Here is a 20,264-nt window from a genome sequence, read left to right as displayed (position 1 = left end):
CAGGTAAGGAGGTGCTCCAAATGCCTAGAGAGCTGCCTAGGTATGGAGCAGAGAGAGCTCTGCTTCACCATAAACTATGTCCAGAAGGAGTGCAGTGGCTCAGACTTCTGAACTAGGCAAATGGGTACTCTGAATGCTGGAGATCTGCCTAGAGATGGGAGTAGAAAGGGCCCCACTGCACCACGATCTCAGGAGAACAGAATAGGGTACCTAGCAATGGCACATGCAGATCCATTCCAGGTTGCCAAGCTGGTCATGGCTGCAAGTTCTGCAGCCCGGGAGAAAATGCAGCTGTAGCAGCTCTCCTGCTGCCCCAGGCTGACAATAGAGGAAAGGACAATTCTCACCCTGTTGTTGCAGCATTTTCCACGATTTTGGCTGTGAAGCCCCTATCCCACTCCAGAGCAGGTGTTTTAATCTCTGGTCCAAGACTAACATGCTTGTGCAGCCACACTGCTGGGTCACCAAGGAATGGGTGACTTTTTATGTGCCCAAATTAAAAACATTGTCCTGCTCTCTTTCCCGGGTCTGGGAAAATGCCTGCAGCTTTTCCCTCACCGGGACTCCAAGCCACTCCCCAAGTTACCTCAAGTATTGGGAGAAACAAAGTGCTGTCCCTTGGCCTGGGTTGCTTGGATCCCTAGTGGAAGAGTGAGTCACAGAGGGAGGCTCCCTGCCTCTCTCACACACTGGGACTTCAGTTACTTTTATCAGCTGGATGCTGTCACTGGGGCTGTTTGCTGGCCTTCTGGGATATGGGGTATACTTCATGATTCTGGTAGATTCCTGTTTTCCTTCTTGAATTAATGCTTACAGAGTTGATCTTTATCTACTCTCTTGCTATGTCAAGTGGCTGAGACATGCAGAAAGCCTCTAATCCACTGCCTTGAGGAAAAGCGAGAAGTCTATTTCTTCCATTTCTTGTATGCTTAGAAAATTCTTCTCCATCTTGAGACTAGATATGTACTTATACATATTTTGTAGTTTTTTAATTTAACATTTGACTAATACATATGAATTTTGTTATGAGAGGAAAATTAAATTTTATGCTTCTTCAGAGTTAATTATTGTGGCACTATTTATTAAATAGTCATGTTCCCATATACCTTATCATATATTGTCATGTTCAAGTATTCTGTGTTAAATTTTTATAACTTAAAATAACCTATCCTTCATTGTTTGGTCTTTTAATTTGTATGCCTATTCCATATGAATTGTAGTTATATAATACCTCAGTTTCTTCAGTCAGACAATTTTTCATGAAGGCACGATTTAATATGTTGCACCAAAAACCCTCTGGTTCAGTAATACCTTGGCTCATCTCATTCATTTTTTTTCTAAAGGAGTGGTGTATTATTTCTACCTTCAGATTCTCTTTTCAGCCTACCTAAATATGACAACTTATCTTTGAAAGGTATAAGATGACCTAATTCCTAAGTCCAGCAAATGTTCCTGTCTTTCTGAAATCTTCTTTTCCCTTCACTTCTTCAGCTATTGTACTCTTGCTTCCTTTTTTAATATCTCTTAGTATTCCAGCTCCATATCCTGTTGGCTTCTTTTTCCTGACCTACATATAGTAGTATCCTAAGATTCTATCTTCACTTCTCTTTTCAGTTTTTACTGAATTCCTAGGCTGTTGTTTGCTTTCTTCGTCTTAACAATATCCTTTCTATGAATGATTTCCCTATCCACTTTCATGACCTTGCAAGCTATGTTATCAAATGTCTATTTAGATATCAGCCTGTCAAAATAAAATCCATTACTCCTCTGTCCCCATCCCCATCATTTTCCTTTATATCAGCATCTACATAGCCGTAGAAAAACCTCAATATTGTTGATCTCTCCCTTGACCCAAGTGGTAAAAGCTAGTTCCCTCTGCAATATTGATTCTCTTGAAATGTCTGTTACTACTACCTTAGCTGATGTCCCTTAGAAGCTCTCTGCGAGCTCAAATATAACTTCTGATAATATCAAACATACTTATTCTTTAAATATCTTTTCTGCTTTATAATAATTACCATAATTTTAGTAGAAAAGTTTGTCTGTCTAGTTCTTGTAACCAGATAGTGGTGTGGTTTTCTCTCATTGTGTCTGTACCTTTTCACAACAGCTAGTGTTATATAGGTGATAAGTAACTTTTTTTGTTGTACTTTAAAAATTAAGCAGGGTGTAGTCTCATGTGTTTTTAGTTGATCCTCTCATTGCTACTTGAATTGCTTTTTTTTTTTTTTTTTTTTTTTGAGACGGAGTTTCACTCTTGTTACCCAGGCTGGAGTGCAATGGCGCGATCTCGGCACACCACAACTTCTGCCTCCTGGGTTCAGACAATTCTCCTGCCTCAGCCTCCTGAGTGGCTGGGATTACAGGCACGCGCCACCATGCCCAGCTAATTTTTTGTATATTTAGTAGAGACGGGGTTTCACCATGTTGACCAGGATGGTCTCGATCTCTTGACCTCGTGATCCACCCACCTCGGCCTCCCAAAGTGCTGGGATTACAGGTGTGAGGAATTGCTTTTTAAAATTATGCTAATTTTATTTTATTTTTAAGTTCCAGGGTACAGGTGCAGGATGTGCAGGTTTGTTACATAGGTAAATGTGTGCCATGGTGGTTCGCTGCACCTATCAACCTATCAGCCCAGCATACATTAGCCCTTTTTCCTGATGATCTCCCTTTCCCGGCTCCACCTCATAGGCCTCAGTATGCATTGTTCTCCTCCTTGTGACTGTGTGTTCTCATTGTTTAGCTCCCACTTATGAGTGAGAACATGTGGTGTTTGGTTTTCTTTTCCTGTGTTAGTTTGCTGAGGATAATGGCCTCCAGCTCCATCTGTGTTCCTGCAGAGGGCATGAGCTCATTCCTTTTTATGGTTGCATAATATTCCATGGTGTGTATGTACCACAGTTTCTTTATCCATCTATCATTGATGGGCACTTGGGTTGATTCCATTACTTTGCTATTGTGAACAGTGCTGCAGTGAACATATGCATGCACGTATCTTTGTAGTAGAATGATTTATATTCCTTTGGGTATATACCCAGTAATGGAATTACTGGGTCAAAGGGTATTTCTGGTTCTAGGTCTTTGAGGAATTGCCACATTGTCTTCCACAGTGGTTGAACTAATTTACATTCCCACCAATAGTGTAAAAGCATTCCTATCTCTCTCTAGCCCTGCCAGCATCTGTTGTTTCTTGACTTTTTAATAATCACCAATCTGATTAGTGTGAGATGGTATCTCATTGTGGTTTTGATTTGCATCCTCTAATGATAAGTGATGTGGAGCTTTTTTTCATGTTTTTTTTGGGCACATAAATGTCTTATTTTATGTGTCTGTTCACATCATTTGCCCACTTTTAAATGGGGTTGTTTGTTTTTTTCTTGTAAATTTGTTTAAGTTGCTTGTAGACTCTGGATATTAGACCTTTGTCAGATGGCTAGGTCGCAAAAATTTTCTCCCATTATGTAGGCTGTCTGTTCACTCTGATGATAGTTTCTTTTGCTGTATAGAAGCTCTTTAGTTTAATTAGATCCCACTTGCCAATTTCTGATTTTGTTGCAATTGCTTTTGATATTTTCATCATGAAATCTTTGCTTGAACCTACGTCCTGAATGGTATTGTCTAGATTTTATTCTAGGGTTTTTAAAGTTTGGGATTTTATATATTTCTTTAATCCATCTTGAGTTAATTTTTGTATAAGGTATAAGGAAGGGGTCCAGTTTCAATTTTCTGTATATGGCTAGCTAGTTCTCCCAGCACCATTTACTAAATAGGGAGTCCTGGCTAGGCATGGTGGCTCACACCTGCAGTCCCAGCACTTTGGGAGGCTGAGGTGGGTAGATCACTTGAAGTCAGGAGTTTGAGACCAGCCTGGCCAACATGGTTAAACTCTGTCTCTACTAAAAATACAAAAATTAGCACCATGTGATAGCACATGCCTGTAATCCCAGCTACTCAGGAGGCTGAGACAGGAGAGTCACTTGACCTTGGGTGGTGGAGGTTGCCGTGAACTGAGATCATACCACTGCACTCCAGCCTAGTTGCCAGAGTGAGACTCTGTCTCAAAACAAACAAATAATAAATGACAGAGCAAGACTCTGTCTCAAAATGAATGAATGAATAGGGAGTCCTTCCCTATTGCTTATTTTTGTCAGGTTTGTTAAAAATGATTATAGATATGTGGTCTTATTTCTGAGTTCTCTATTTTATTCCATTGATCTGTGTGTCTGTTTTTGTACTAGTACCATACTGTTTTGGTTACTGTAGTCTTGTAGTATAGTTTCGAGTTGGGTAGTGTGATGGCTCCAGCTTTGTTCTTTTTGCTTAGGATTGTCATGACTGGATGGGCTCTTTTTTGTCTCCATATGAATTTTAAAATAGTTTTCTCTAATTCTGTGAAGAGTTTCAATGGAAGTTTAATGAAAATAGTATTGAATCTATAAATTACTTTGGATGGTATGGCCATTTTCACAATATTCATTCTTCCTATTCATTAGCCTGGAATATTTTCCCATTTGTCTGTCTTCTCTCTTATTTCCTTGAGCAGTGGTTTGTAGTTCTCCTTGAAGAGTTCCTTCACTTCCCTTGTTAGCTGTATTTCTAGGTATTTTATTCTCTTTGTAGCAGTTGTGAATGGGAGTTCATTCATGTTTTGGCTCTCTGTTGTTGGTATATAGGAATGCTTATGACTTTTGCACATTAATGATATATCCGGAGACTCTGCTCAATTTGCTTATCAGATTAAGAAGCTTTTGGGCTGAAAGGATGGGATTTTCGAGATACAAGATCTTGTCGTCTGCAAACAAAGACAATTTGACTTTCTCTCTTTCTGTTTGAATACCTATTTCTTTTTCTCTTGTCTGATTACCCTGGTCAGAACTTCCAGTACTATATTGAGTAGGAGTGGTGAGAGAGGGCATCCTTGTCTTATGTTGTTATTCAAGGAGAATGCTTCCAGCTTTTGCCCATTCAGTATGATATTTACTCTGGGTTTGTCATAGATAACTCTTATCATTTTTATGTATGTTCCTCAATACCTAGTTTATTGAGAGTTTTTAACATGAAGGGATGTTGAATTTTGTTGAAGGCCTTTTCTGTGTCTGTTGAGATAATCATGTGGTTTTTGTTTTTACTACTGTTTATGTGATGAATTATTTCATTGATTTGCATATGTGGAACCAAATTTCGCTAATTTTTAACCTAACATTCTTTCATACTTCTTATCTACAGAAAAAAAAAGTCATGCTCCTATCATGGTAGTAAAGATCCTAACCAGTCCGACCTCATCTTTTTTTTTTCCAGTTCTATTGTTTCTCTGAATACATATTATTTTTCAGCTACACGTGTTCCCTTCATGTGTTTTCTTGCTATGACTGTTTTTCTTTCTTAGTATTAATACTGTCTAAATGTTTATTAATTACTTACTATGTGCAGGTACTATCCTAGGCTGTGTTGGAAATACAGATGAATAAAACTTAAGTAGCACTTTTTTGGGGATTTTTTTCCCCTTACATTTTCCATTTGTGAAAAACCCATTCTTCAAAACTTAACAAAGCATTATCTTATCTATCAAGTCTCCTCACATGATGCCAGCACAGATTAATCCCTCCTTGCCTTTAAAGTATTTTTAATATCTGTTCTGAGTTACTAAATTTATAACAACCCTCTTTTTAAAAAAATCAATGCCTGTGTCCTCTACATTCATATTGCTTAATAGCAGAAATTATGTATTTGGTTTAAAACACTTTGTGGAGTTATGATTGTTATACAAAATGCTGTACGTATTTAATAGATAGAACTTGATGAGTTTGGACTTCAGTGCATACTCATGAGAACATCACCACAATCAATGCTTGTAAACATAAGAGATTCTGTCTTAATCATCGTTGTATTCCCTGTTTTTCTTTCCAGTGCCCAACAGTGACTTTAAAATAATTGATACTCACTATAGGAATGCTGAATTGAAAAGTTGGTTCAAAGCTGAAGTAGAAACCGAGAAGGATTATCCAGAGAGTTAGGAGGAAAATCAGGAGACAGTCGTATTACCAAAGCCAAGAAATGTGTTTCAGTAAAGAGGGCAGTAGGTGATGTCCTAAGTTTCAAAATTGGAAGAAGGAGTGCAGACTGTAAATAGATTATTGGATTTGGTGATTAAGAGGTTGTTGGTTATCTTAACAAGGATAAGTTCCATAAAGTAGTAAGGGTACACATCAGATAGCAGACTGAGAAGTAAATTCTTTGCCTTAAATATAATTTTTAGGTGATATTTTTATAGAAATTGGCTGGCAGACACATTGAAGATACGTAGTCTAAATAAAGATCTAGAATCCTGCATACATTATATTGATTTAGGGAGGATCCATATTTTTTGTAAAGTTAGATGAGTGGATAGAGTAGGCTTGACATTCTTTTAAGAAAATTTAGAAACCTAATCACTACTTTCATCTCATTAGAAGACTACCACAACTCCACAGAGATTACATGATTTTTTTCATCGAAGTTAGTAATATTTTGCATGGCAGAAATTATTTTAACCTGGAAAATGTGGCTCCTTCTACTTTCTATCCTTGTTAGGATGGTAATACATTGACAATATGAAATGAATGAATTTTTAAAAATGTCTGAGTAATTATATAAGTTATTTGATTTTTCACATACTATATTTGATTATTTGAAAGACATATTTAACATTTCTGTAATCAGAATGCCTTTTATAATAGATCGTGTGTCATAGTGTTAACTGACAACCTTTTTTTCCTTGGTGTTTTATAAAACGATGGTACAGTCCCAATTGGTATCATCTGAGATTTGATAAAATACAGTAATATAGTAGGACACAGTAAAGTTTAGAGACTGCAAAATATTTTAGTTTTAATTATTGTTGTGCTACACTTTTTGGGGCTATAGGTGATTTTTTTTTCTCTCTCTGTTTACTATGACAATGGGTCATGCATAAAGCTTATCGTAAAATAATAATATGCTGTTAAGCAGAGGTGGTGGTAGAAAAGGGAAGAATGAATTCATAGGGAGCCTGTTTTATGTTACCTGAAATAATGATTTGGTGTGTGCAGAACAAATCTTAGTTAACCATAATTTTCACCAATTTTGTAGAAACATTAAGGGTCAATGATCCATGCAAAGGAATAATTTCTGATCTTGCAGTCAAGGGTACATTGACTGGTTGGTTCATTTTTTCCACAGACGTGTTGTGTGTCAATACCATGATACCTGGCATTATACTCAGCATTGTAAATAATCTTTGATTGTTCTAAGCATGTTTCAACTATGATAGTCGATTCATAGTGCCTGAAACCTGCTCTTTCTTCATGTATGCTGTGCAATTGAGAGATAATATTTGTTGTTTCTTTAATGAGGAGGTTGCCTATTGGAGAGCTGGCTGCTTGGTCACAGTAAGCACCAGTGAAAGCTGTTGACTGTCAAATGGTGTCTCTTTTAAGTGTTTACCTAGGAAGTGGATGAACTTACAGTTTTAAGTGATTATATAAGAAAAGATTGACATTATAGCTAATTATTATTGAAAATAGAATAGCTGGGCGCGGTGGCTCACTCCTGTAATCCCAGCACTTTGGGAGGCCGAGGCAGGTGGATCACAAGGTCAAGAGATCGAGACCATCCTGGTCAACATGGTGAAACCTCGTCTCTACTAAAAAAAAAAATACAAAAAATTAGCTGGGCATAGTGGTGCATGCCTGTAACCCCAGCTACTCAGGAGGCTGAGGCAGGAGAATTGCCTGAACCCAGGAGGCGGAGGTTGCGGTGAGCCGAGATCCCGCCATTGCACTCCAGCCTGGGGTAACAAGAGCGAAACTCAGTCTCAAAAATAAATAAATAAATAAATAAATAAATAAATAAAATAGAATATACCTTGAGAATTACGATGGGAATAATGGATGTTTCTCAGTTCATTTTGGGCATTACTAAAATAAATTAAAAACTTAAAACTTTAAAGTATCTCGCCATAAAAAATGATCACTTTGATTTTTAAAGTATTTTTAGAGATACCATGATGAATCAAAAATTGTAGAATATAACAAGTTAACATAAATCAGTTTCAGCAAATTGGCAGTCTTCTCTTTGAAGTCAAATAATTAAGTAGAAAATATATCTATACTTGTGTTCATTTATTTTAGTAATGTCTCAATACCTAATCCTTGAAGAGTGAAGCAACAGTATAGTGAGGGGGAAATTGCAGTCTGATGATGCATACTTTTTTCCTCTGGTAACTGAAGGTTAAATGGGTAGCAAGCAGAATGTCTTAAACAAGATTGGTATATTGATTAAAACGCTGATTTAACAGCTCGCAGTTTCCCCTTGGAAACCTGGAAAAGATAAGCCAGCTGCTGTCTAAGAGTGCTCAGTGTCCACTGAGAGTACACTATCTATCATCACAATATGGTGATGAGAGGTGTTTTATGTTTGTGTTAATTTCCCCCACTAAATCAGTAATTATTACAATCCTGTCCCTGCTGTTTACCCTGCAGCTGTTTTTCCATTTGTCGAGAGAGCGGGTGTTCTCTGAGGACCGCACACGTTTCTATGGTGCAGAAATTGTCTCTGCCTTGGACTATCTACATTCCGGAAAGATTGTTTACCGTGATCTCAAGGTAAAAAAAAAAAAAAGTAATCAAAATTTGTTTTTGCAGACTATAGGGACAAACATAAAGTAATTACAAAGTTACACAGTTTTGAGAAAAGCAGATTTAGTTGGAAAAAAGCACTATGTTTAAAATTTAGTTTACTACATTTGAAAGGAAATTTCCTTCACTAGCATGTATGAAGTTGCTTTATGTCTGAGTTTTTGATCTTCAAAGTAATTTCTGCTCGACTACTCTGATCAAATAAAAATGTTAAATATGTGATTAAGTCAGATGACTTTACAAGTTACATTTAAAACAAGTTTTATTATGTTCATAATGTTTTATGAAGAAACAATAAGACTATTGGAAGAAACATACTCATTTTGATTTTAGCATTAACTTTTGGTGGGTTTAAATACCTGAATCATTTAATGTAATCACCATTGATTAATTTGCTTAGTTTTTTATTTATGAAAGCACTGTGTTTGTTCTGTTGGTAATAGTGTCTTGACTGCTCTAGGTTCTGTTATGATGAGAGCCTTAGGATAGCTCAGGATTGGCAAACTTTCTGTAAAGGGCCGATAAAATAATTGAGGCTTTGCTGTTCATACAGTCTCTGCTGCAGACTTCTCAACTCCATCATTGTAGGATAAAAGCAGCCTCAGATAATATATAAATGAATAGGTTTGGCTATGTTCCAGCAAACAAAATAGGCGGTGGGCTCAGTTTAGTCCACAGGTTGTAGTTTGTTGATCCCTGGAGTAACTCATGCAAGGTAATAGTCATTCTCATGATAGTGTTAGGAATTAGGGTGGCTACATTAAAGGAATTTGTACCATGACACTTATTGAGTAAAGTCTAAATGTTACAATCCTACTTTTTAAAGAAGCAAATCATGTAGTAATCTTGACCTATATATAAAATTTGATGCAAATTGCCTTATCGATCAAATACTGTTTCACGTAACATAATGATTGGTAGAAATAGAAGTTACATAAAGCTTTTATGAAATTCTGTTTTGTTTGAAATGAGGTGTGTATATATATATTTATAAAATCACATATAAAAGAAATCATAATTATCCCCTCCATTTCAAACACCTGTGATTCTTAAATTATCTAAGTATTTAAGCAGTTGTCTAAGTTATTTCAAGATGTTCTTATATATCTTTAGATAATGATCCTAAGGAGTAACCACTCTCACAAAATATTATTTGACACAATAACAGTGAAACATATGTGTTTGTCTAATACGTTATCTATTAAAATCTAAAAGAAACTATAAGATGCTGTATTTAGGAAAAACTGAACTATGCACCTATAAAACATCTAGATCAGAGATGACCAACTGTCTAAGTGACAAAATGGGCTAGAGATTAGTACAAATCAATAGTTTGTATTTAGCCTGAATCTTTTTATAACTAGGAATGTGGCAGAATTCAGCATTTGTGTATCTGGTATCTGCATGGCCAAATAATCCTGTGCTGTCAAAATATCTTAAATATTGATTTCTTTTTAAGGAATTAGTTATGTGGCATGACAAAATGTGTTGTTAACTTTCCAAATATGCTTATAAGTAATTAGGTCTTCTCTTCCTGAGTGTACTTCTCACATTCCCACTTCATGTTTTATGAATCCTATTTGTAGGGAGGAAAAAAGGGGAAGGTAGAAAAAGGGAGGCTTAGATTTAAGGAAATTAGAACAATTTTGAAGTAATAGGTAACATCCAGAATGCTTAAATTTAAAAGATTGAATTCTTAGCTTAAAAACTGCTAAAGAAAAGAATATTAATTTGATTGTAGTGTTGAATATGGCCTTGGTCAGTATTCTTTAATAATTTCTCATCAAATGAATGAACATATTGGTATATTGAAGCTCATTAAGTGAGTTCCACTGCCCCGTTATTTCTGATGATGGAATTAGACTAAATTTGTTAAACTGCAATATAAAGTACATACTTTACATATGAATATCAGTCAATTAGTCACCACATGCACGGTTCACTAAGTTTACTAGACAATTAAATAGTCTCTGCTCACTGAGTTCATTTCTTAAAAACAGCCTTAACTTAAAGATCTAAGTATATATTTAGCATAGGACAGGAACTGTAAATGTACACCAAGAAAAATCCATGACATAGAAGAAACCAAACATTCAAAACTTATACAAATGTTACTTGTATCCATAGTAACAGGATTATATATAATACAATGACATATTTCAGGTAGGATCGCAGAAATTTTGAACCCGTCCTTTATTTAGAGGTGATGTCCTTCAAACCTAGAAGCCTAGTAAATGGCTTCCTAAAAGTAATCATCTAAGTTGATTGCAGTCAGAATTTTTGGAACTGATGAATCCTAGCTCTTTATTGAATGTTGTTGTCACTATATCATTCTGACTTCCAGAGATGAAATGAAATTATAGATGGGGGATGCATTGGATTAACTTTGGGAAATCTTTGTGAGTCTGACCTTCAAATTAAACTGCAAAAGATAAGGGAGTGAGTGTTTCAAATATATTTATACCTGATGTATTTAATTTTATCACGAACTGATTTAGGTACTCACTTTGATCAGTCTCAGATTTGCCTCTGTTCTCATTACTAATAACTCAGACTTTGTTCAAATGCAAATCTAATTGCTATGCCTACAGTAGCAGCACTTCTCAAGTAAATCCATACCTGTTTGCTGCTGTCTGATTTAGCATTGGAGGCAAAGCCTTCTTTTATGTGCAGGTTAACTTAAAATAGTTTTATCGGTTCCTGTTTCCTAATAAATTGGTGTTTGTAGCAACAGAAAAATTATTGAAACCTTTGTTGTACTTTAGAAAGTAAATTCATTTATTTTGTGAATACACATCTTATAATGAAGTTTTTTATTTTTATTAATGACCCAAATTCCTTGTGATTAACTAAGGAAAACTGCTTTTGCTTCACGATTGCCTAAAAATTTGAAGAAATCTCCTCAAAGACTTCTTCAGTAGTGCAAATTATATGTTAAAGTCTTCTTTTCTGCTTAGTTCTTATTTTACAAATACAACCTGTATTTTCAATGACCATGGCCATCTAAGCACAGTGTAGGCTGAACAGGGACATTTGCAAAGGTGAATATAATGATACTGGAATTCATTAAGAATTAATTTCCTACTAGTTTATGTGAGAAAATAATACCTAAATTGTTGCTATATCCTATTTGTTGGAACACCTAATTTTGTTTTCTACCTAATGTGAGAATATTTAACCATGTACATTATCAGTATGAGAAAGCACCAAATAAATTTAGATACTCTCTAACACTCAGTAATGGCATGAAGGGGTGGCTTCCAAGAGTTTTACCATAGTCTTTCATGTCCTCATCAGCTCCCTGCTGTTCACCTCAAATAAATGCAGTTTGGATGATGGGAAAAACATGCTTGCCTTGCTTGCTGAGTCTCAAGACACGTTCTCCAGCTCCCGCTTCTAACCAGACAGTCACTCTGGATTTCCTCCTTATAGAAATCTTAAGCCATTGCTCTTAATTCCTTCCACTTCTGATATTAAATTGTACTGATAGTGGACTGTGTTGCTTATTCGTAATAAATTTGTAAATAGCCTGGCAACCTATTTGGGGTCTCTGCTATTTACATTATAAGTCTGTTTCTGGATTAAGAGGTTGAAGTGAAGAAACGTTTTTCTTTCAGAATTTCAGCACACTTTCCTCATCCCATGGTCATTCAGTTTCTGCAGGTCGGTTTGTGACATTTTGGCACTTGATGCCCATAAACTTAAATCTGCAATGTGCAGGGTAGGAATTCCTTACTGCCTTCTTGGGCCTGAGTGAGTCTTGGTGCCTAAAACTGAGTTTGATGTATCTGGGCTAAAATGTGGTATAAGAGTGACAGGAATTATTGATTGCTATTGCTGCAGTAGTCATCAGAACCCTTAGGAACTGCTGTTTTCATTCTTTTGTTTAATCATGATGTCAGTCATTTAATTACAATGAACTATATATATATGATGTTTTTAAACTTTCACATATTTAGTCTGGCCTACATTCAAGCATAGCTTCTCAGACTGGGTGCTACAAACAGGTTACAACCATGTCTCGGCCTGCAAAGTGTTCAGAGAAGCCTCCAGGCCAGTGAATTCTGGTTTCAAGCATATTGTCCAGTGAACCTGGTATGCCTTACAATTTTCAATCTTTATTTTACTATGAAGTGTAAAAGTTTGGGAAGCATTGTATTAAAGACAGCTAGGATTTTTAAAGTTTAGTTTTACTCTAGGCATCAGCAAGAGCAGGAGGAAAAGTAATTGTTGTTATAATTTTGTGCCCACTAAGCACAGGAAAAATTTTAAAATCTACCATTTCTTCATAAACACACTAAATCAAGACCCTCTGTCAAATAATGCCTGTTCACTTCAACTGGGCAAAATATGTTGCCTTTTTTTGGATGGAAATTCTATGGGGTATTATGTCTAATTTTTTTTTTCTCTCAAAGGCATGAACTTTCAGATAACCCTCTGATACAAATAGTAAGCATTACTCAGATTTTTAATATACAGTTTTTTTTCTTATGATTTCGCATTTGACTTCACTACTTTTGTTAGTGGATTCATCCATTAAGCATAAGCATGCTGCCCTACTTTCCATTTTGGAAACTAAGGTTGACTGTGAGTATCAAACAATGCATGTAAAGTTTCATAAATTCAGAGTACCTGAGCAGTCAGTGACAGCATGCATTTTGTATTGTGTGTCTAACAAAGAGAAGAATGAAAGTGATTTAGAAGAGAAAACTAAAGGAAGATCATTCGTAAATATTTTTCTTCCTCTTTTACACAGTAGAAAGATTTCCAAAAATGTATGACTACTGTAAATAATGTAAATACTACTCAATTACGTTAGTGTTAAATGAACCAAGGCAGTGATTTCCAGATGTTATTGATATCTAGGCCATTGATATGCTTTGAAAAGAATTACAGGTGTTTCTGTGCATTCTGTAGGTTCACCAGTCAGCCTACTAATGGTTCTTGTATTTTACAGAAACTCTGTTAATGCATCCTGTGTAAAATTATCATTTATTGTATAACAAAACTGGACATTTAATTATCTCCTGGTTTATCATTATATAAGATTAGATTGGGGACACCATTTTTAAAGCTAATGCATCTCTATTTTATACTTTTGGTGGACAAGTTTTAGTCATTCATGCTCAGCAAAATGACATTTTAGGATGATGAGAGAAGACAAAATAATTGATAGAAGAATGTGGACACTACTCTAAAATAATTGACTGGAAAATTATGAGACTGGGCACAGTAGCTCAAGCTTGTAATCCCAGCACTTTGGGAGGCAGACGTGGTCAGACTGTTTGAACCCAGGAGTTCAGGATCAGCCTGGGCAATGTGGCAAAACATCATTCCTTAAAAAAACAGAAAAGAAAGGAAGAAAAGAAAGAAACAAAAACTAGTGGGGAGTGGCAGTGGTGTGCACTCTTTTGTACCCAGGAGGCTGAGGTGGAGGGATCAGTTGAGTCTGAGAAGTTGAGGCTGCAGTGAGCTATGAGTGTGCCTCTGCACTCTAGCCTAGGCAACAGAGTGAGACCCTATCTCAAAAAAAAAAAAAAAAAAGAAAAAGAAAATTATGAAATATTTATGTTTTGTTTTGTTTTTTTGACACAGGGTTTCACTGTGTCATCCAGGCTGGATTACAATGGTGTGGTCTCTGTATGCCACAACCTCCCCACACATCCTTAGGCTTATTTTTTACTATATCACTGTAATTTTTTAAAAAGCTAATTTATAAAACAAGTACGGTAACTGTCTTGGTTTGCCCAGGACTGCCCAGTTATAGCACTTATAAGTCCTGCATTCTGAGAAACCCCTCAGTTCTGGGCAAACTAGAAGTTGGTCACTCTCAGCCTATTCCTTACCCAGACCTCTCCTTGCATCTTATTTCATTCTTCATCCCACAACCATGATCTGAGGTTCAGAGATGAGATATGAGATTACAGAATTAGGTGTAAGTAGGAATTCTACACATACATACACACACAGAGAGCTTGGTATTAAAAAAACTGTGTTTATACATTTTGATTCTTCTTTATCCAGCCACTTCCAAAATAGCTTTGTCAAAATATGGAGAAATAATGCATCCTGTCTGTCATGTTTCCACAAGGACTTTCCCATGCATAGAAAGCATATGTATTGGCACATTTCACACCAAACTAGATGAGAATGGAATGGTGTAGAAAGTACATTCACATTTTGTTCAATATTATATATTATTTGAAATTTTTACAAGATTTGTCAATATATTAGTAAAAGAGTATTCATTAAAGATCTTCAGCATTTTATGTATTTATATATTAAACATTTTTAAAATAACAGGGCATATACATTTTTATTTAGTAAAACAACAGAAGCTTTAGTATATACTTAACATTTCTCATTATGACAAATTGGGAAGGAAGAAGAAGAGAGGTTGTTTGAAAGAAGTGGAAAAAGGAGAGAAACCAGAGGCTGAGAAGAGACAGACAGACCAAGGTAGAGAGAGAGAAAAAACAGGAAACAGGAGAGATGAAGACTCTTGATGTTTCTGATTGGTTTCAGTATACAAGACTTACTGTCATTTGTGCGAATTGGGCTTGATTTCTAGGTTCTGGTTGGTAGAGAAACATTAGGAAGATGCAAGATAACTGAATTTATATAAAATAAAAAATTTTAATTTGGTTGGGCATAGTGGCTCACGCCTGTAATCCCAGACTTTGGGAGGCTGAGGTAGGTGGATTGCTTGAATTCAGAAGGTCGAGACCAACCTGGGCAACAAAGTGAGACCTCATCACTGTAAAAAACTAAGAGATTAGTCAGGCATGGTGTACATTCCCATGGTCCCGGGCATTCAGGAGGCTGAGGTGGCTTTAACCTGGGAGGCAGAGGTTGCAGTGAGCTGTCATCATACAACTGCACTCCAGTTCAGGTGACTGAGACTCTGTCTCAAAAAAAAATTTTTTTAAACAGGTTCAGCGGTATATTTAGGGTTCATTCAGCTTTCTGTGGAAAAAAGTGGAAGCCAGATTTACTACTGTGAGATATGCTATACATGAAATGTGTATCAAGCATTTGGTTTAGCTAAATAGCACATTGAAGTACTGTAAAAAAGGACTTTTGTCTACTCTAATCTTTGCTTCAGTGAACACAACTTGCCTAACTGTATTTAGGTCTGGTTTATAAGACATTTGACAGTGTGGCAGAGAGTATGATATCATATTTTATATGACTGATACTTGTTTATGTTCTTATGTGGAGGTCTGTTTTTTAAATTTGTTATTAACTTCAGAGTCCAAGTACGTTCTTTCAAATGTCATCACATTAAGGAGTAGAATAATCTATTCTTTAAAAGTTAACTCTCATTTATCCTGCTAATACATTTTTCACGTTTTGTGTATTTTTTCTGTATGACAAAAGAAGTACCTTCAGGTTGTATCTACATAACTAGGCAAAGTTGTATGGGCCCTGACTACATAAGGCTGTGTGATCACAATTCAGAACTCATCTGAGACTTTGTGTGATGATAATCATAATCTTAGGTTCAAATTAGCCCAAGGGGAACTGACTAGTTACGTTGTTATTTCTAATTGTGCTGGCTTTGTACAAATTCCTCCCCGCTTACATTTCATAATTTTCACCTGAGGCGCATGATCCTGTTACTTGGTTAAATCTTTAAGATTTTCTTTGGTGTTTTGATTTAATAGGTTCAAAGAGACTCCAACTTTATAACATTTATGCTATATATTTTTATTAACTGTTGAATGTTTGACTTTGATATTCTTTTTCTTTTTATGTTTAAAAGGGTTGGTATTTCTTTATTACAAAGAACTGCAAAAGAGGATATCGCCTTACCTTACAAAATAAGATTTAGGTTTGATTTACAAGCACCACCAAAAAACATTTCTGTAAGTGAATATTTTATAATAGCAATAGATTCCCAAGAGAAATTGTTGAAAACCATCTGTATATATCTAGAAGAAGATACTCATCTCTTTGGGATTGTTTAGATCACATTTTCTTTTTTTAAAAAAGAGAGGATTGATGTTTGCTTTGAAAAGTTGATTAGGCTTTAATTTTGAGAACTTATACAATAATGGCTCTTAAAGCTATATCACTCATTTTCATTGGTTTAAAAACAGATTAATTGTATCATTCTGAAGTATTTGATAAAACATGTTCCTTTTTACACATGAAGCAACAGGGTTTGTAAGTACTAAAAGTTCTATTAACTACAACTGTGTCCTGTTTCCAAAATACTTTACTCAGCGTTCAGTAATTTTTCAAAACGGTATTTTCCTGTTCCAGACTATAGAACAAATTGTCATTTTTTCTTAATACACAGTTGGAGAATCTAATGCTGGATAAAGATGGCCACATAAAAATTACAGATTTTGGACTTTGCAAAGAAGGGATCACAGATGCAGCCACCATGAAGACATTCTGTGGTACACCAGAGTATCTGGCACCAGAGGTAGGCTTTGGTTCCATTAATAGGAAAAATAACATGGACATAATTTTTTGCAAATTAAACCATTTAAGCAGTAAAAATTAACTGTAGTACCTACTACTTTTATCTGTATTTCAACCTGAATCAGAATTTTTTGTTCTTGTTATGATGGGGTATTATAGGTTCAAGAATATACTGAAAGTAGATTCATAAACTATAAGCACAGCGGTATCAACTAAAGTCGATTAAATCAATTTTTATTTCTTGGCTATATCTATTTTTATTGATTTATTATAATAGAATATTTGATTTCAGCAAGAATATTTATATTTTTGCAAATCATCTTGGACTTTCCTTAGAAACAGTGATTTTTTTATTTATAGTATTGCGGGTTTATTAAAAATTATTTTATTGGGAAAGTTACTGAAATGACAGTCGCTACATTTTGGTATTTATGTCAAAGGAAGCTCAAAACTGGTAACCTCCCTGTGCTAAGTGTTTCACAATAATTTATTAATTTGTTTATTCAACAAATATTTATTGTGTATCTGCTGTATCTCAGGTACTTTTCTGAATGATGTGGTTACAGGAGCAAGACAGAAGAGGACCCTACTCTGAGGGAGCTTAACTTTCAGTGGAGGGAGATAGACAAAATAAATAAATAAATGACTTAATGTCTTAAGACGTAATGTCTTTCATAAATGGAAGAAAAAAAAAGATTAAATGTAAGGGTGTGGCATGGCTGTTGTAGATGGTGTTCCAGTTACTAATGCTTTATAACAAACCACCCTAATTCTTAGCAGTGGAAAAAACCATTTTATATAAAATAATGGATATTCTGAATCAGGAACGCAGTTGGGGACAGCAAGGATAGCTAATTTATGCTCCACTGTGTATGAGGCCTAAGCTTGAAAGACTTTATAGTGAAAGCATGATTCTGTAGCTGGAGCCTGGAGTCATCCAGAAGCATCTTCACTCATATGTCAGACAGTTCTGCTGTCTGTCCATTGGTACCTTATTTGGGCTGTTGGCAGGAGCACTTATATGTAGCCCTTCTCTCTATGTGGTCTAGCCTTCCTCATAATGACCATTTCAGTGTAGTCAGACTTCTTTCATTTGAGCTCTAAAAGCAAATGTCCTAGGGAGCGCGTTAGAAACTGCATGGTTCCTTTGTTGCCAACAAGTAAACCATCAAGACTACTAACTTCTAAAAACTTGATTTCACAGATTTTTTTTTTATAATTGGAATACAATTCATATGCCATGAAACTTACTCTTTTAAAGTATACACTTTGGTGATTTTTAGTATGTTCACAGAGTTGTACAACTATCACTGCTGTTATCTAATTCCAGAATATTTTCATCACTCCAGCAAAAACCCAATGCCTGTTAACTCCTCATTCTTCCTTCCCCCATAGGCAACCACTGATTTACTTTTTGTCTCTATAGATTTACCTATTGTAGGCATTTCATACAAATGAAGTCATACAGTATGGAGTCTTCTGTGGCTGGCTTCTTTCACTCAGCATCATGTTTTCAGTGTTGCTCCCTGTTTTAGCATGTTATTGTTACTGCATTCCTTAGCATGTTATTGTTACTGCATTCCTTTTTATGGCTGGATGATATTCCATTGTATGGATATGCCACATTTTGTTTATTTGTTCAGCAGCTGATGTACATTTGGGGTGCATCCATTTTTTAGCTACTATGAATAGTGCTGCTATGAACATTTGTTTATGCATCTTCTTATGGCCTATTTTTGGAAATCACACAACATCATTTCTGTCATACCCTTACTCCCTAAAGCACTTGTAAGCCTACATAGGTTTAAGTGGTGGAAACAGAGACCCCACCTTTACATTGCAGAATTATACATTGCAGAAGAGCATGTGAGATGGGAGATACTGCCACAGCCGTCATTGGAAAATAACATCTTTCACAGATAGGATGTTCAGGGAAAGTGATGGTTGATGGAAAGTGATGGTACCTATTGCAAAGGTACAGGGGAAGAGCTTTCCAAAGAGAGCAGCTGGTGCCCATTTCACCTTAAACTCCATTAGTTAGTGTGGCTATAGCCAAATAGGGAGGTGTTAATATTTGATGGGTGAGGGTTACTATTTAATGAGCATCTACTGTGTGCCACATGCTGTATAGATGCATTGCATCTGTTGTTTCATTTAACATTTGGAATAGTCTTTGATGATTGATTGCAAATAGAATTTTTTTTAAAGGTGAGGGAACGTAAGATCAAAATGTTTAAGTGTGATCTGTACACAACTAGGAGATGGTAGAAGTGTAATGAAGATTCTAAATAGTTTATCTGACTATAAAGCCCACTTCTATTTTTTAAACTACATAAGTTCTGGCGTCAAAACTCATAATTTGAAGACCACTTACAGATATAAATAATCATAGTTTTTAAATGAATGCTTTGTAAATGTCCAACAGGAAAACATAATCAAAAGAAATTAGAAAGTAAAATAAATCCCCAGTGATACCAGCATTCCTTATATATATAGTAATCATGCTGGTCTATTCTTATAGTTCTTTTCAACTAGGGATTAAATTTACATTTCAACAATGTTACTGTAAATAAGCGCTACTATTTAAAATACAATAAATTTCCTACTATTATTTTTTTGCCAAAAATATCATTTTCTGTCTTTAAAATTCTATAGTTTGGAATTCTCTATTTTTGTGGTTGAATTAGGTAAAACCTTAGTAACACTATTTCTTGTTTATTCAAATACAATGTTTTCTGGAATAAAATTGTTTTTATAAATGTAATAAAAAATTATTTGTTTCTCTGGAGTTCAGTTACCCCTGCTGTACATTTGCCATGGAAGAGGATATGTCATATTTGGATTAACAAAATTAGTTGTTGTCACAATTAGGGTAAATTATTTTTGAAGAAGATGGAATACATCTCATTTAAGAAGCAGATGATCTGAGAAACAAAGATATTTCCTATGCAATGTCATCATCTGAAAAACAAATTAAGAATTTAATGCAAGAAGAGTCCACTTGTTTCTGAATGGAAAGTTTACAGTTCCCACAAAATTATCAATTTCTCTTTATAGACAAGAAAACATTTCTGCATACTTTAATATTCTAAAAATCTGGTTTTTAAAAACAGTTTATATGCCCATCCTTGGTTGATACAGGTTGATTCACAATTAAAATCTTGACACCATATT

At 35.4% G+C, this 20,264-nt stretch overlaps 1 protein-coding gene across 5 annotated transcripts in view; it reads left to right on the top strand.

Moving 5' to 3' along the window:
- The window catches only part of AKT3 (AKT serine/threonine kinase 3), a 327,056-nt gene that overhangs the window by 252,044 nt on the left and 54,748 nt on the right, over positions 1 to 20,264 (top strand). For all 5 annotated transcript variants that reach the window (XM_064383667.1, XM_021666932.2, XM_021666933.2 and 2 more), the window contains 2 exons: positions 8,502 to 8,624; positions 16,963 to 17,091. In XM_064383667.1, coding sequence (XP_064239737.1) covers positions 8,502 to 8,624; positions 16,963 to 17,091 — 252 coding nt within the window. The remainder of the gene's footprint in view (positions 1 to 8,501; positions 8,625 to 16,962; positions 17,092 to 20,264) is intronic.

Source organism: Aotus nancymaae, unplaced genomic scaffold (assembly GCF_030222135.1).
Source record: "Aotus nancymaae isolate 86718 unplaced genomic scaffold, 86718_ANA_hifiasm-v0.15.2.pri h1tg000032l_0, whole genome shotgun sequence".
Classification (NCBI taxonomy): Eukaryota; Metazoa; Chordata; class Mammalia; order Primates; family Aotidae; genus Aotus; species Aotus nancymaae.
Note: the sequence above shows the minus strand (reverse complement) of the source record. Positions and strands in the feature narration are given on the sequence as shown.